The sequence below is a fragment of the Marmota monax genome, unplaced genomic scaffold (genome assembly GCF_021218885.2).
Source record: "Marmota monax isolate L192 unplaced genomic scaffold, Marmota_monax_Labrador192_F-V1.1 WCK01_AAM20220418_F8-fsc00109, whole genome shotgun sequence".
Classification (NCBI taxonomy): domain Eukaryota; kingdom Metazoa; phylum Chordata; class Mammalia; order Rodentia; family Sciuridae; genus Marmota; species Marmota monax.
Genome location: NW_026695229.1, coordinates 1,263,208 through 1,279,446, shown reverse-complemented (window position 1 = coordinate 1,279,446; position 16,239 = coordinate 1,263,208). Strand labels below are relative to the sequence as shown.

Genomic DNA, 16,239 nt, shown 5'->3' with positions numbered 1-16,239 from the left:
TTTTTAATTCCATCACTTCTGCGTTTATTAGCTCATATTTTTTTTTAAAAAAAAGAATGTTTACTCATCAGCTATTTTTTTACTCAAAAATAGTAAATAAATGCTTCATTTTAAAAAATGTATTCATCAGTTTTTAAAAACAATGAATTGGAGCCTCATTATGAACTTGTGGATTTTGAAAAATCTGATGTTCTGATCCATTGCCATCTTTTTTACTTTTGGGGCTCTAATTTCCCATGTTGGCCTGACCCAGCTGGCTTCTATTTCCTTTTGACATGGCAATTTGCCTCTGAGCATCATCTTTAGGGACAGTGAGGAGTTCCTGCTGCAGACTCACACTTGGCATTGTGTCAGAAGCTCTAGTTTCCTTCAGTGGGAATTGGGGTTTCAGTCCTAGAATCTGGGTTGCCGTTGGTTCTGGGACTCTTCCAGGGGCAGAGATAGATTCATTTATTTATTTTTTTTTAGAAAAGAAAAATAAATTATGAGTTTATATTGATATTTACAATTCACTTAACTCCATTCCTTTCATTTTGATATTTCTAATTCATTGAACTCCACTCTTTGGATTTTTATGTTTGTATTTTTTTTTCTTGATGCTTGAAAAATCCTAATGACAATGCTATGGTTCTAATATGTACCCAAAAGTTCTTGTGTTGGAAAGTTAATTCCTAATTCAATAGTATTGAAAGATGGGACCTAGCAAGAGGCTAGGCCCTGAGGGCTCTACCCTTACCAATGGATTAATGTCATTTTTGTACGACATGGGCTAGGATCCTTAAGTGGGTTGTTACAAAAGTAAGTTCAGCCCCAACTCAGTTTCTCATGCACTCCCTGCTTTTCTGGCTTCCACCAGGAGAGTGTCAAGGTCTTCTCCAAATGTGGACCCCTCAACCTTGGACTTCCCAGATTCCAGAACTGTAAGAAATAATAAAAATCTCTGTTCTTTTAAAAATACCCATTCTCAGATTAACTCATGACAAATTGTGACTCTCACACGAGAACCCTTCCTTTATAGCCTCCAGTTTTACTTATTTTTGGTAGGGCTGACACAAGTGTACATTTTAAGTTACACTAAAAAAATCCTCAAACATTGTTTTTCCTTTTAAATGTCCATGTAAGACTGTGCTTTTAGGCTATACTCTCCTGCCAGGCATTTAAGACCAGTTGGTCACAACTGACCTTCTTCCTATCTACTCTGAAGAGTCAGCTGAGGTTCCTCAGAGTTCACTTTTGGGGACATGTGTGAAGCCTCCTGGCTTTAGCTTTCCTCTACTGGTGGTGCTATCTGCCAGGGTCCTGCTGATCATATGTAGCTTCTCTTAGAAGCATCAGGAAGATATCCATTCTCAGGTATTCTGTAATAACACAAAATGAATGAAGACAATAATATTATTTATTTCATCTTTCCATATTTTAGTAGGTTCAAAATAACTGCCAACATTATTATAATCAAGAATAAGCCCACTGGGTGCATTTTAACATTTCTTGGTGGTTCTATCCACCAGATATACAGCATAATGTGTTTTTGCATCCCTTGGAATAATTCTTCTGTGTGTGGTCATGTTGCCAAGGTAGTAAAGTTGCCAGAATCCTAGGCCTGAGGCGGGGACTGATTTCAGGGAATCCCAGCAAACCAGGTCCAGCCACTTGTCCCATACTTCTGGTGAAAGCAGTAATGGTGAAGTAGGAAAGAAATTTATTGGGTATAGGTACCCTGGGAAGATAAGGGGATCAGCATCCTCAGCCTTGTCTTTGGGGCACTGACATGAACTTAGGTTTAAAATAGAAAAAGGAACAAAATGGAGGCACAAGAAGTATGTGTAATTAAGTCATCTTGTTCAAACTGATGCAGTGGATCATGATCTTAACTCTGGTTCTGTGTGGTCCAGAAGAAGTGGTTATGTGCTTGAGGGAGCAATCTGGTTCTCATCATGAGATGACTGCTTAGGGAGCAGCCTTGGTTTCCATCGTGAGGTGATTGCTCCTGTAGAAGGGCAGACCCACCGAGGGATGATGTGCCTGCAAGTTTTAGGGAAATAACTGGAGACCTTTAGGAAGCTCCCAGGGATCTGGAATAGGAAGTTGTAAAAGCTCTCAGGTGACAATTTGTTGATTATGACTTCCCTGCAAATCTTAAAAATGCCTTAGTTACTCTTATCTTAGTGCCTTCAACCTTGAAGGGGGATAAGAAAGGTTAGGTAAATTTAGGGCTAATCAACCTTGTGTTACCAGTTTTTAGACAGACACTCCTTAAATGATTAACAAGTCTACGTGCAAAGTTGAGCAGAAATCTGATGCAACGTTTAAGGTGGAAAGAGACAGATACACAATGAAGGCAGAGATGATAACCTTTTATCGGAGGACCAAGTGAAGAGTCAGTGCTTTTAGCAAAAGTGGCCTCTAAGTCTATGTTATAGTAACAGGTTTATTTCATTTTGGTTTGGATTTTTTTAAGCATCACTGTTTTTAATTTAATTTTCTCTTGAGAGTCTTCCTGATGACAAGGCAGGCTAACTCCTCCTTCCTGAGTCTGGGGAAACCTCACGGGGACTGTGTTTGCCTGGTACCTGTTGATGGACAGATGTCTGCAGAATTCTTAGGTTTCAATTCCTCTGCCCTGTATATTCCAGTCCCTGTAGTGGGAAGCTCCGAGAAAACAAAGACCTTCTCTCCTTTCATTGACTCTTATGTATTCCATGCTTTAGTCTAGTGAATGGCTGGCTCATCATGGGGTTGAATAAAAGCAATTGTGGCAGAATGAATTGTGAACACTGCAGTAGAAATAACGATTCTTCTTAACTTCTGGTGATTGCCACTGAGTATATTGCAGTTCATTTCTTTTTAATCCTGTCGGCCCAGCAGGTTAAAAGTATCCAGTTGCTACACATGTACAGTTGTCACATATTGCTACATAGAAATACAGTTTTCTAACTTTTCCTGTTCTGTTTTTCCACTCACAGTCAAACACTCAATTGTACAAAGTTCATAGGACTTGGTCAGTGTGGGTTTTGAATGCAGTCACTTCAGGGCAAAAACTAGATTAATTCAGGCATGCATGTGTCACCTCCTTAATTAGGGGAGCCCAGGTCCTGGGATTTACCTACCCACTCAAAATCAAGGTATAGTGTGGGGTCCTTATGTTGTCCTCTGGCCTCTCTGGACTCTACTGTTTTAGGGCTGGCCCAGCAGGGATCAGACATCATGGGGCTCTAGAATCAGTAGCAATTATCCTGCCTATGACTCTGCTTCCTCCTAGACCTACAAGATGGTGGTCTTTAACTTCATCATTTATGTATGGAATTAAAGTCCTCTTGTGGTCCCTAGCCATCAGTGCTCTGTGACCTTCTGGGGCTGGGCAGGGTTAGAATATGCTGCCTGTGTGGTGGCCCTGCTGTCTTGGATCCTTCCCTGTGACTTCCCACTCATGCAGGGTCATGGCTAGTCTAGACTTTGTAAGCAGACCATACCTCTTCAGGCCACACCTGGGAAGCAAAGCCGGAGATTGTCCTACCTGCACTCTCTCTCTCAGTCCTGTCTCTCTGTGCCTGGGAAGGAGGGGCAGCTTTGGTCCCTCAGGCTGCATACCCCTCAGGGCCCCCCTTTTCACCCTGCTCCTCTTCTTCTGTCTTCTTGGTAGGACACAGAACCATATGAGTATCATAAGTGTTTTCCTCTGTGCTTCCTGTAGTGAGTGACTCCCGGCAGTGGCTTTCCATATTTGCAGAGAAGATTCTAAAAATCAAAAGCATTTAAAACCATCCTTTTGACCTCTTAAGCCTGCTCACAAAACCCAGGACATTTGAGATTAAAAATAAACCAAAATAATGTACCCAGTACTCATTCTAGGGGTATCTACCAGGGCAGGTGTCATAGAGGCTGGTGGGGAAAGGAAGCTGGGAGGGGCCAGGAGGGGCCTGGGCTTCACAGCACAGGACAATCCAAAGACTTGCCTGTAATGCTGGATGAGCTAGGATCACGCACTCACATGTTGTGCATGTTGACCAGGTTCTAGATATGTATTGCTGTTCTAAGACAGGCGTTTTGCACAATTTCTCCAGAATACACCTGGCCCTGGTCAGCCTTAAGCCCTTGATATGTAGATGTGTACACATGGATATTCAATATTAGATGGCTTTGTCCTTGGTCTCTGTTGAGAGATGGATTCTCCCCATGCACACCTCGGCTGTGATGTGCAGTAATGGCCACACTTCACATTCCTGTGGGTGTCTTTGTTCTTCATCACAGTGTGCTGTTTGCATCTCCTTGTGCATATGATTCCTGTAGGGATTGTAATCAAAGATTACACCTTTGCCAGCCCCACAGAGATGTTTCTTTTCTGTGATGCTGTTGCGTGGAAGGAGTGGGCATGGAGCCATCTGCACAGCTGGTGGCATCCCCTTCTCAGATGCTCACAGGGGGCTGGAATCATTTCTCAAGGTCCCTGCAGCACCAAGCCTGGGGCAGGCAGCTCAGGACAGCAGTGAGGGACGTGGTTTGCCCATCTCTGGGAAGATCTGACCATGGAAAGGCCTGGGGGTAGAGTCCCCTCAACATCCAGCTGTTATGCTAACTCCCTGCTCAGCCTGGGCACTTGTCAATTCACAGCATTTGTGAAAATCTACAGCAGACAGCTCATTAATAAGAAACTAAAGGGTAAAATTAGATATAAACTGTGAATGTGCTCTCCAAGTACAGTTTGAGGAGCTCTGTGGCTCTATGAGACCATCTTAGGGTCTGGAAGGTCCTTTCTTTCCCAGCAGTGTACCTGTGTGGGTTCGTTTCCTTCAGTGCATATCTATGGCAACAACACAGCATGAAGGATGTGTCCAGCTGTCTGCTTTGAAAATGAGCGTCAGAGACATGCAGAAGTGGACAGCTAAGCCATATTTCTCATTTATTGCATTTTATGTAGGTGAAATGTTGTAGTTTTTCATAAAAATGTTATTTATATTAACATGAAAATGAGCTAACTGTTGCCTTTAAATGAATTCATATGTGTTTTAAAAGGTCTCACTTGTGGCTTCTAATTGGTAAATGTCAACAGTTATAACCCACATCAAAATTTTTTGTTGGAACATCAGTTATTTCAAGATATAAAGGAGTCCTGAAGTGGAGGATATTTAGAACTGCAGTTTAATGCTTAAAACAAAAATAGCAGTCATGATAGTCCTAACTGACACCTATCGAGTAGCACTGGCCAGATAGAGTGGTAATAGAGTGGTAATTGACTGACTTTCTTGATTTCCATTATCACCCCCCCCCACCCGGTCCTTCCTAAGAGATCTTGTACATTCCAGGAGGGCTGCCCATGGCCCTTTGTATTGTTGGTCAGGGGAGCGCTGTGCAAATGCCATGGGTTGGAGCAGATCTCCCACAGAGGTTCCGTTTTGGGTTGAGTATGTGTAATCTGAAATCCAAAATCTGAAACTTTGAGCATCATTTTGATACTCAAAAACTTTTGGATTTTGAGGCATTATGGGTTTCAGGATTTCAGATTAGGGATGCTCAGCCAGTTTTAAAGTCTTTGAAAGTATTCCAAAATCTGAAAAATTCAAAATGTGAAACACTTTTGGTTGGACAGGGGATACTCAGCCTGTTTTCTTCTTCTTCATATAATGAGGGAGTGGGTATTCAGTGACAGCAAGTGCCTTCTAGAAGTGTGCTCTAGTGTGGGGTTATTGAGAGTTGCAGGAAAACCTGGATGGGTATGTCCTGTCCTTCCTGGGCAAGGACTGTCCCAATTGTGTGTTGTGGCAGACTCCCCATAGAGGTGGCCTTACACCTGGACCTTGGAGGATTTGCTTATCAAATGGAGGTGGGAGAGGTGAATACCCCAAGTGGAAAGAGGCTCTGGGTAAGGGTATCAGGGGCAGCAAGGGAAACATCAGTGTGTTTCTGTCCATTGTGGTGACCACACTGGTAAGTTGTCCACATGCTTGGTAGTCGCTAGCATCTAAAGGTGATGTGGAAATCAGTGTTTCTCAGTGCTGTCACTGACCATGTGCTTTGCCTTCCCTGAAGGAGAACCACTGTCGTCGCATCAAGATTCTTGGGGACTGCTACTACTGTGTTTCAGGCCTAACCCAGCCCAAGACTGACCATGCCCATTGCTGCGTGGAGATGGGGCTCGACATGATTGACACCATCACGTGAGTGCCATGTTGCCCCAAGGGTCTTTTCAGGGCTGCAGAGGCTGATGAGGCAGTGGGAGGTTGCTGGGTCCAGGAGTTCTCTCCTGAACCAAGAAGTGAGGCTTCAGTGACCACCTCCTACATTTTGCTGTGATGTATTTCTTTGTTCAGAGGATCCTGTGTATTGTCAGGTATATTGGAGACATGCAAAAAGAAATGGCCTTTATAATTAGACTGGATAAGCCATTCAGAAAGGGTGGCCAAATACAGCCATCACTGTGTGCTGGTTCTTCCTCTAGGCAAGTGACTGCCTCAGTGCTCTGTGTGGAGAGTGGGCTGGGGTCTGGGAAGGTTAGTCCTTGAGGAGGGATAGTACCTGGGAGCCTTGGTTACTGGCCTTGGTTAGACTTTGCTTACCAAAGTCTGTCTCAGTCCACAGATGGCTCAGTCCACAGATGGCTGCCTCCATTGCTCTGGGCACAAGGCGAGGCAGAACACCATGGTAGAAAGGTGTGGCAGAGGAGAGGAGCTCAGCACAGGACACTAGGAAGGAGAGAGAGACTTATCCTTTCACCAAGGACAAAATATATATCCCAAAGGCACATTCCCCAATGACCCACCTCCTCCAGCCTACATACAGTTACACCCAGGTAATCCATTCAAGTGAATTAACACTGATACATTGATTAGGTTAAGGCCCTCATAACCTGATCATTTCACTTCTAAACTTTCTTGCATTGTCTCACATATGAGCTTTTTGGGGATAACTCACATCTAAACCATAACAATATCATATATCCTATGCTGTATTATATCACTTCACACATACCACATCATATACCATCTAACATACATATCACGTATCATATTGTATCATGTCATGTATCACATCATATCACACTGTGTATCACATATATCAAATATATCACATTACAGCATTATATATTACATCATGTAACATACAAGTCTATTTACTCACTGCTCATAAAAGGGCCCAATGAATGGAGAATGGATTTGGAGGGGCAAAGAAAAAGATTTATTTGACAAAGCAGGAAAACTGATGGTAGACTAGTATTCTGGCAAATCATCTTAACATGGGCTTTAAGTTCCTTTCATCTGTTCCTTTAGGCACAGGGAAGGAAAAGAGGGGTTTAGGTTAAGAAGTGATTGGTGAAAGCTGGTGGATCTTGATCCGTTAAGTTGGCACAGGTGTAAATCCACCCTGTGCTGCTAGTTTCAGCTTTAGGTGATTAACAGGGGCTGTATGTCAGGGACGATCTAGAGGTGTGGTTAAGTACAACATGGGGCTGTGGTGCAGAGTTTTCTGTGAGCCATAAGCATTGCTACAGTGCACATAGCCTTGTGTTGTATATTGCATTATATCACATTATATGTCGTATATTATTGATGTGTCAGATCTTGTTTTAAGTGATCTTCTTGGAGTAAAATGAGGAAGCTATAGGTGGGAGCTGTAAGGAGACAGAGGTCATCTTGTTCATTTGGTAAATATTTATGATGCCCCTGTGTTAGGCATGCAGATACAGGTAGTTAGCTGGGTGCTACAGCTGACCTGTGCTGACCAGGAGGCTGATGAGGTTGCACCTTATGCCTCTGCAGTTGGTAGCCTTGACTGAACTCTTCAGCCTCTTGGGTCTCCTCTGTGCATTGGAGCCTCATCCTATCTCTCCCAAGGGCCTCTGGCCTTAGGTGGTGCTGCCCTTCCTTTCCTGTTTTCCTACTTGACTTGCATGTTTATGGTTCTGAAGAGTTTCTGCAGGAGTGCCCCTTCCTGGCTGCTGCCCAGGAAACCTGCTGGGTTTTATGTCCAGCACTGAGCTGCAGCCTCACATGTCTTGAAATGCTTCCTTGCCCCTTTGCTCCTTGAAGCTGTGTCCCCTTTGGTGCTCCCTCAGCATTTCAGCTGCTGGCTTTCTGGCACCATGTCTCTGGTCTTGCCACTTGAGAATGGTGTACCCTGGGCTGGTGTCTTCCTCCAAGGCTGCTCTCTGCTTCAGTTTCCTGAATTCACAGGGCCTGAGGGATAGCTGCAAACCTGGAGCCCCTGTCTGGGCTGAATTTTTGGCCACCCACCAAGATACTGAGCTCAGAAGATGGCCTCCTGCCCAAACAAGTCTGTTCTCCCCTCTAGACTGTCACAGAGCCAGGGACCATCAGTGTATTCTCAGCATGGCACTGAGGGCCTACCTCCAGGGAACGAGACTCCTAGCATCTGGTGCTCTCTCCTGTTGGTCCCTCTGGGCTGCGTGTGTCCCTGTCTCGTACACAGAAACACACACACACACAGAACAGAATATGTTTTTCAAAAGGATAGGCATGTCCAGATAGAGGGGAATGTTTGTGTGATTGTTTTTCTCTGACCTTGGAGTGCTTTATTCGGAACTTTGGAGATTCAAGAACTCCTTGAGAAGAACTCACACGAATAAGCCAAGTGACCAAAGCTCACATTCGTGGCAGGGTCTTGCTGACTGTCTCCTTTGTGAGAAGAAGGTCTGTGCTATATCGAGCTAGAGGAGCTTCCTTCTATATCAAGCTAGAGGAACGGGCCAGGCCTTAAGGAGCTGGATTCCTCTGGTTGTGGACTCATCTCTTCTTAAAAGCCTTTGGGTGGCGGGCACCATGGCTGGATGTCCAGGAAGGAGCTGGTCCTGCAGGGCAGAGATGTCCTTCATCAGGCACCACAGTCACATCTGTTCTAGATTTGGGGAATTCTGAGCAGACAGAGTAAATCTTGAGGAACAAGGGATGGTTTGGCTATTGGAAGCTTCTTGAAGCATTTCAAGCAGACTCTTTGGTCCAGAAGGTGCTCCGGTGCATGGTAGCAGGGAGGTCACTCCTCTCCACCTTGAGGGGTCTAGGCTGCCCTGTTAGCTTTCTCTCTGCCACGGACTTCTCTAGCAGTACCTGTACCAGGATCCTGTACTTCTGAGAACACAACAGTCTCATTGTGATGCAAGTGCCTTTAGGGTGGATTTCCAAAGGGGCAGGGCAAGGTCAGAGGAAAAGAAATAAAGTAATTATAAAATCCAGGACAGATGCTGCTTCAGGTGCAGGTGTGGGCAGGCAGGCAGCCATGCTGGGTCTTAGCTTCTTACCACGCTGGCAGAGTCAATTTTGTTTCCTTGTCAGACAAGTGAGGAATGATCTTATTATTGTTACCTTGAAGATTGTTCATTCCTATGGGAAAAGCAGATAGAAACATTTACCATGTTTTCCTTTTTGATCTTTGATACCCAGGCCACCCACAACTGCCATCTTGTTATTGTTCAATGCAGACTGATCTTTTGGAAAGTCAAGGACCTTGTATGTCCAAGGCCTGATAGCATAGACAGCCCCAGAGTGAACCCCAAAGTGGGGCAGTGAGGCCCACCAAAGTGCAGGGTGGGTGTATTAGTCAGCTTTCTATTGCTGTGGCAAAACTACCTTAGAAAATCAACTTATAGGAGAAGAGGTTGATTTTGGTTCACGGTTTCCAAGGTTTTAGCTCATGGTTGGTTAGGCCCATCACTCTGGGCCTGTGGTGAGGCAGAATGTCATAGAGGGGAGCATATGGTGGAACAAATCTGCTCACCTCATAGCGGCCAGGAAGTGGAGAGGAAGGAGCTGGGATCCCAATCTCCTTTTCAACAACATGTCCCCAAAGACCCAACTTCCCTCCATAAGAACCTACCACTTAAAGGTTCCACCACCTCCCAATAGCACTACAGGATGGAACCAAGCCCCTGGGGAATACTTCAGACCCAACACAGTAGCTGGCATTTCCCTGTAAAACCATAGATAAGGAATGCTCGCTTTCAATTAGAGGCTAGTTCTTTTCCTCCTCAGCCACTTGTGGCTTAGACAGCCTGACCTTGCTGAGAGCTGTGGCATCTGGAAACAAGAGCAATGGACCAGAGGGTCTGCCAGGCAAGTGTTGCCCTGGAATCTCCTGGGCTGCAGCTGGGTCTGAGGATTTCCTGTCCTCAGATTTCCCTGCTCCAGCCTCTATCACCTGGAAAGATTTACCCTAAAATATTGTAGGCCTCATTTGGGTGTGCATTATGCTCTTTAAAAAAGTGTTAATTTTTATTGGTGTGATTTTCATTCATTATTTTGAGTGATATGTGTTCCCTGTTGGGTCAGGTGGATTCCATCAATAGGAGGAAAAAAGAATGAGGTGTTCAGAGAATTTAATTCCTTGGCTGGTCTTGCCTCTGAGGTACTGTATAACCCTGGGCACATCACTTCTGTCTTGGGGCCTCAATTTTCCAATCCATAAAAATCCATGACATCCTGGCTCTGAGATAAGGGTGCAGTGGCAGCAGAGATGAGGGTATCAGGACCATCCTGGCAGCTGCTATGCCTGGGCCATGGGATGGGGTCCTGCATTTTGACTCCAGGGGTAGTCCTTGGCTTCCTGTTTTGATGGGTTTCTCCAGGATGCCCATGATACTCTGGCCACAGCAGCACCTGGGACCTTTGTCAGCCTCTGACCTTCCAGGGAATGGGAGGCCCCTCCCCTCTGATAGGCAACCCAAAGCTCCACTTTTCTTGAGTGGGCCAGAGACTTCTGATTCTCATGGAAGCAGATGAGCCTATGGATTCCTGACTCCCATCCTGAGGCAACACCTCATTTTCCTCAGTGTAAAATGAATGAGTCATGTTTGCATCTCCAAGTTGTTATGAAATGACGTGGGCTCTCATAGGTGAGCTTCCAGTTGCCACTGTAGGGATTGGTTTATCACCTGCCAGACAAAGGGAGCTGGCCCATCAGAGAGGGAGCCCCTCTTCTGTGGGATTTCCTTTGTGGCACATGGTCCTGTATACCTGTAGAAATGGGCACATGCCTGTTCATCTCTGGGGAAACTTCTGTTGGCATAGGTGATAGGGAAACAGGAACCTCATTATTCTTCCATGCAATCCCAAAGCATGCTAAGTGACATTTTTTTAAAAAAAATAGACTTAATCCAGATATGGCCTTGCTCATGGCTTATGTGTTTTTTGTTTTCTCTTTTCTGTTCTGAATTAAGTTAGTAGGAAAAGGCATGTGCTTTTCCTCCTCTGGCCCACATGAACAGGTGAGGACAGCTTGCACATGCCATACACCAGCAGATCCTGATGGCCCCCCTGGGTGGAGCCCTGAGGTCCTGTTAGAAGGGACACCTATGGCCTGTTTCCAGACACCTGGGCTCTCTCCTACAGCCCCTTCCTTTTTAACAAGCTGGGTTCTGTGTGTGAGCTAGGGAGCTTTTCTCAGTTTCTCATCAGAAAGTAACTTTAGGGATTATTATTTCATGTTGTTACTGGATTCTAGTTTTCAGAGCCAGAGCCATGAATACATCTAGGGATGGATTTTCTGTGGGGTAGAGGATAGTTTGGATACACTCATGTCTTTATTTGCATAGGGTTTTCATCAAAACCTTAGGGGATCTGGAGATTCTGAACCTGTACAGTTTAGGTTGAGAACTTGCATTTTTACAGCTGGGGTAGCTGAGGCCCAGGAGGGGGAAGCGAGGAGCCCGAGTTGAGGCCATTCCTTTGAACAAGGGACTTGACAACCATTTGCCCATTCTTCCTCTATGCTTGGAAACTTCCATCTAGATGATAGTAAATTGGCCTCTATGGTGTCCATTACCTCCTTTTTATTTTTTCCTTGTGTGCACAGCTGTAGCCACAATGCTTTGAATAATGGGTGAAGGGAGTCAGCTCAATAGATGTTTGTTGAACAAATGAACAGAAGCACCCTCATCTGCCCCTTCATTTTCAAGCTTCAGTATAATCATGATTACATTTACTTTCTCCCAGGATTTATTTATGCCATGGTGCTGACGGGGGTCCGCCGTGTCTTGGGACAGGCCGCTTCCTTGTTTCTTCCCTGTTGGAATCAAGCACTCGAGGGCTAAGGTCAGGGCTACAGACTGAGCAAGAGTCTGGCTTTTTCCTTGCATAGAAAATAACTTGAGATAAATAAGCAAACCCGAGCATATAAATAAGAAAGAAAAACAGGACAAATAAAGTCAGAAGGACTGGGGAATTCTGGTTCCTTGGAAATGACATGAGAGTTCTATTGGATAAATAGCCAAATCTAACTGAGATGTTCCAGGAACTGTGGGGCCAAGAGGAGCAGCAGTGAGAACAGCTCTGGATGTGTGATTTCTTTAGAGGCAGCTGTCCAGTTTCCTGAAGACCAGATGGTGTCAGCATTGAGATACTGGAGGCAGAATCTGCCAAAGACAGAGAGTATTGGCAGAGGGCGCAGGGTAGCAGATGTGTGGGGCTGCATAGACCTGGTTGGCAGTGCTTGAAGAGGTCCAGGGACAGGGATGGATGTGAGTCCCAGCAGTCTCTGTGTCATTTGCTCTTTCATAACTACACAAGTATAATTGCTCAAAGTGCTCTGAAACACCATTGGCAGGTTTCAGCATCTACGTTTTCCCACAAGCGTTTCCTGTTCTGAATTTTGAAATGTTTTAACTTCAAGATCTTGTTTCAGTGTCTCTTATTGGTGATTGGCAGACAACTGAAAAAAAAAAAAGGTAACATTTTTTTAAAAACCACATTCAAAATTTATAAAACCAAACAGGTATTAAAGATGTTTTAAGAGTCTTTCAAAACACTTCTTCGTAAATCTGTGGAATGAACACTTCTGAGGCTACTGAAGCTGAACTTGCACTAGGATTTCTGGGACCCTGACTTAAACATGTCCGATTCTACTCTCTTGCATCTTCCAATGTGGAGGTAGGCAGGCAGCTGTCTTGGAGTGGCTATTGGATCCACTGTGTGCCGCGGTTATCGGAGACAGGCCCTTTTGCAGGCAAATGCATGATGATGGCAGAGCTGTTTGTAAGATGAGCCCAGCAGGGTTGAGTGGAGGTCAAGAGGCCTTGGAGACATGCTGGGCAGTTGCTCCCTCCACTCTGGCTGAAGCTTCAGGCATGGAAATAAGGGAAGTCAGAGTGAAGGTGAGCCAGACATATCGCAGGTGGTGTGGGGTCAGCCTATTCATTTCATGTCATCATTGATAAATGCAATGTACAGAGGCCTCTGGAGTGGGACTACAGGGCACAGCATGGATCGGGGTTGAGGGCAAAGTGAGAGCTGCCTCACTGACAGTGGCAAGGGGGTGGGCTATGCTTCCTGGAGACTTTTTAAAAATATATATTTTCACACTTAGTGGAATAGAATGAGTTAGCAGGTTGGCTGCACCCTCATGTACTGGGGTACACTGGGGTGAGTTTAGATGACTTCGGACATTGTTAGAACCAATGTAGTCAGAGCTGGGCTTTTATTGCTCAGGGACGGGCAATGGTGTGTGCAAAATTGGCCAGACTGGCCTAACATTACCCAGATCCTCAGTACCCTCAGCACCTTCTTTGCCTTCATTTATGTCCCCAGAGCCCCTTGCCTGGTGACAAGACATGTGAGGGATTTGAGATCCTAGGTTCATTTCCCTCTGGGGATGTTCCTAGATGGGAAGGGGTAGGAGAAAGCCATGGAGGGAACGTACCAAGCTTGTGTGGACATTGTGAGATGGCCGAGATGGCCTTGCCTGCCCACTTAGGACTCAAAGGCAAGGCAAAGAAGCACTGCCATCCACTGATCAGGACAGGAGACCTCCACATCCTGACCCTTCCCAGATGGTAGAGCAATGTCGAAGTCTAGTTTCCCCATTGCTCACAACCTCACAGAGCAGACTGTGGTGGTCTATTGAGGCAGGTGCTGGGTGGTCCCAGCCCCATGCTCTATGCTGTGTTACAGGTCTGTGGCTGAGGCCACTGAGGTGGACCTGAACATGCGTGTGGGGCTACACACCGGCAGGGTCCTCTGTGGTGTTCTGGGCCTGCGCAAGTGGCAGTACGATGTGTGGTCCAATGATGTGACCCTGGCCAACGTCATGGAGGCTGCCGGCCTGCCTGGGTAAGTTGGGGACTTGGTAAGGGGTGACCCCACAGTGGCCATGTGTTCTCCCTGAGTCCTCTCTCTGGGCATTGCTCCTGAGGGTATCTGTGTGGGTTCTAATTTGACCTTTAGCATCAGGACCTCAGGAGCTTGGCTTGTCCTGGCCACACCTGCCACTGCATTCCTGTGGTGGGGGCTCCTGCTGAGCCCACTTCTGTTCTCCCTGGGATTCAGTGAGGCCCAGTATACATTTGCAGAAAGGCGGTATTAGATCAGAAGACCAGATATGCATGGAGACCTTCACCTGATGCAAGTGGTGTCCTTATAGCTTATTATTGCTTCTTTGTTTTGCTCTTAAAACATGTGCATGAAAAGTGCTGTGACCTCAGACACCCACCAGAGACTGGCAGTTTCCTCTCCATTCCTCCCTCTCCTACCCATCCCATCCTTTGAGGCTCATAAAGCAGCCACTGCTGGAAAAGGCTACTGGTGACCACCCAGGCCTTGGAGTTCTGGCAAATTTGGGACCTCCACCCTCAGCCTGATCCCCACCTTAGTGGGGCCTCCTTGATTTCCTCCTCAGCCAGCTAGGGAGTTCAGTTTTGAAATCAAGACTTTCCTCTGAAAGGAAGTCAGAAGATTGCATGGTGAAGAGTGGAGTTGGTCAGGGAGTTTTCTTCTTGTCCCCTGAGCACATGGTGGAGGAGAGGAGGCTGCCAGTATTTCATCTGTCTGTTGGATTTGCATCTTCTGCAGAGGTGATGCTTCCTTTGAGGGATTCATCTGCTCTTGCTTGAAGACATGTGAGGCAGTATGAAGGCCTTGGGCCCCATGCACCACCACGTGTCCTGCTATTCTGTCCACTCACATCGTGTGGGGCTGGGCTGGCCAGCCCTGACCTACGTGGCTAACCTAATAGTTTGGGAAGTGGATCCTGTTTCTCCTCTTCCTTTCTCTTCCTCCTCTCACCCCACATTTCCTCTTCTCCATTCCTGGTTGCAGCCTTCTGATGTTTTTCTCAGAAGGCCCTTCATCCTCCTCCGCTGTCCTTCTCTGTCCTCCTGGGCATGTCCCTTCCTTCTTTGCTTGCCTCCCTCTCCTTTCTTCCTAGGTTACCAGTGCAGAACATGCACAGGGAGCAGGAATGCTCCTCGGGGAGCTTACCCTGGGCCAAGAAGCCTGATCCATGGGCCCACATGAGGGCAAGGCTCACAATTCCATGTGCATGTGTCCTTTTCTCATAGGAAGGTTCATATCACAAAGACAACCCTTGCATGCTTGAATGGAGATTACGAGGTGGAGCCAGGCCATGGACATGAGAGGAACAGCTTCCTGAAAACTCATAACATTGAGACCTTCTTTATTGTGCCATCCCATCGGAGAAAGGTAGGTACCTGGACCCCCTTCCCCCCTCCATTTGGGCCTTAAATGGCCTGGTCTGACAGAACTTTAAAGACACACTTGTCCTCACCTCCTCCTCTTGTGATGGCTTCTGTGGTTATGGACTTGCTGAGAGAGAGAGGGGTGCCTCCACTAACATTGGGTCCAGGGCTTTGTTGGGGGGCAGGGGGAGCAAGTCAGAGAGCAGAGGGGATGAGAATCCCCAGTTGGACATCTGGGGTTATCTTAGGGCTGCGCCCTCTCTTCCCACCCTGGACCCTCACTGCCTCCTCTGCAAAGTGAATATGAGACCCCTGCAAGAGGCCGGGGAGGTGGAGCTCTGTAAACTGAGGGGTGCTGCATACAAGGGGGCCATGGTCATCCTAACCAGGCACTTGCAGTCACTCCACCCAGAAAAAAGTGATCTGGTCATGCTTGAGGGTGATAGAACTGCTTTCAGGGCTCAGGTGAGGGACTAAGGACATGTCTGTGTGTGTGTTTTAAAGAAACAATTAAAAAAAATAAAGTATGCCCGTGTTCTCTACTGAATATCACCCTTATCACCACTGTGTTTGTCACCTTTTCATCCCTGTGATCAGAATACCTGAAAAGAACAATTAATGGGAAGAAAAATTTATTTCAGCTCATGGTTTCAGAAGTTTCTGTTCAAGATCAACTGAGTCCATTGTGGAAACCTCCTGACATAAGGGTGTGGAGGGGAAAGCTTTTCAATGTAATTATGGTATCTAGGAAGCAGAGAGAGACACACAGAGAGAGAAGAACCAGGGACAAGATATAGTCCCTAGGATTAGGCTCCAGTGGCCTACCT

General features: G+C 46.1%; 1 protein-coding gene across 1 annotated transcript in view; it reads left to right on the top strand.

Annotated features, from left to right (window-relative positions):
- Positions 1–16,239, top strand: part of Adcy1 (adenylate cyclase 1) — a 153,124-nt gene that overhangs the window by 65,272 nt on the left and 71,613 nt on the right. Inside the window, exons 5-7 of the mRNA XM_046437829.2 lie at positions 6,025–6,152; positions 13,890–14,048; positions 15,275–15,416. Coding sequence (XP_046293785.1) covers positions 6,025–6,152; positions 13,890–14,048; positions 15,275–15,416 — 429 coding nt within the window. The remainder of the gene's footprint in view (positions 1–6,024; positions 6,153–13,889; positions 14,049–15,274; positions 15,417–16,239) is intronic.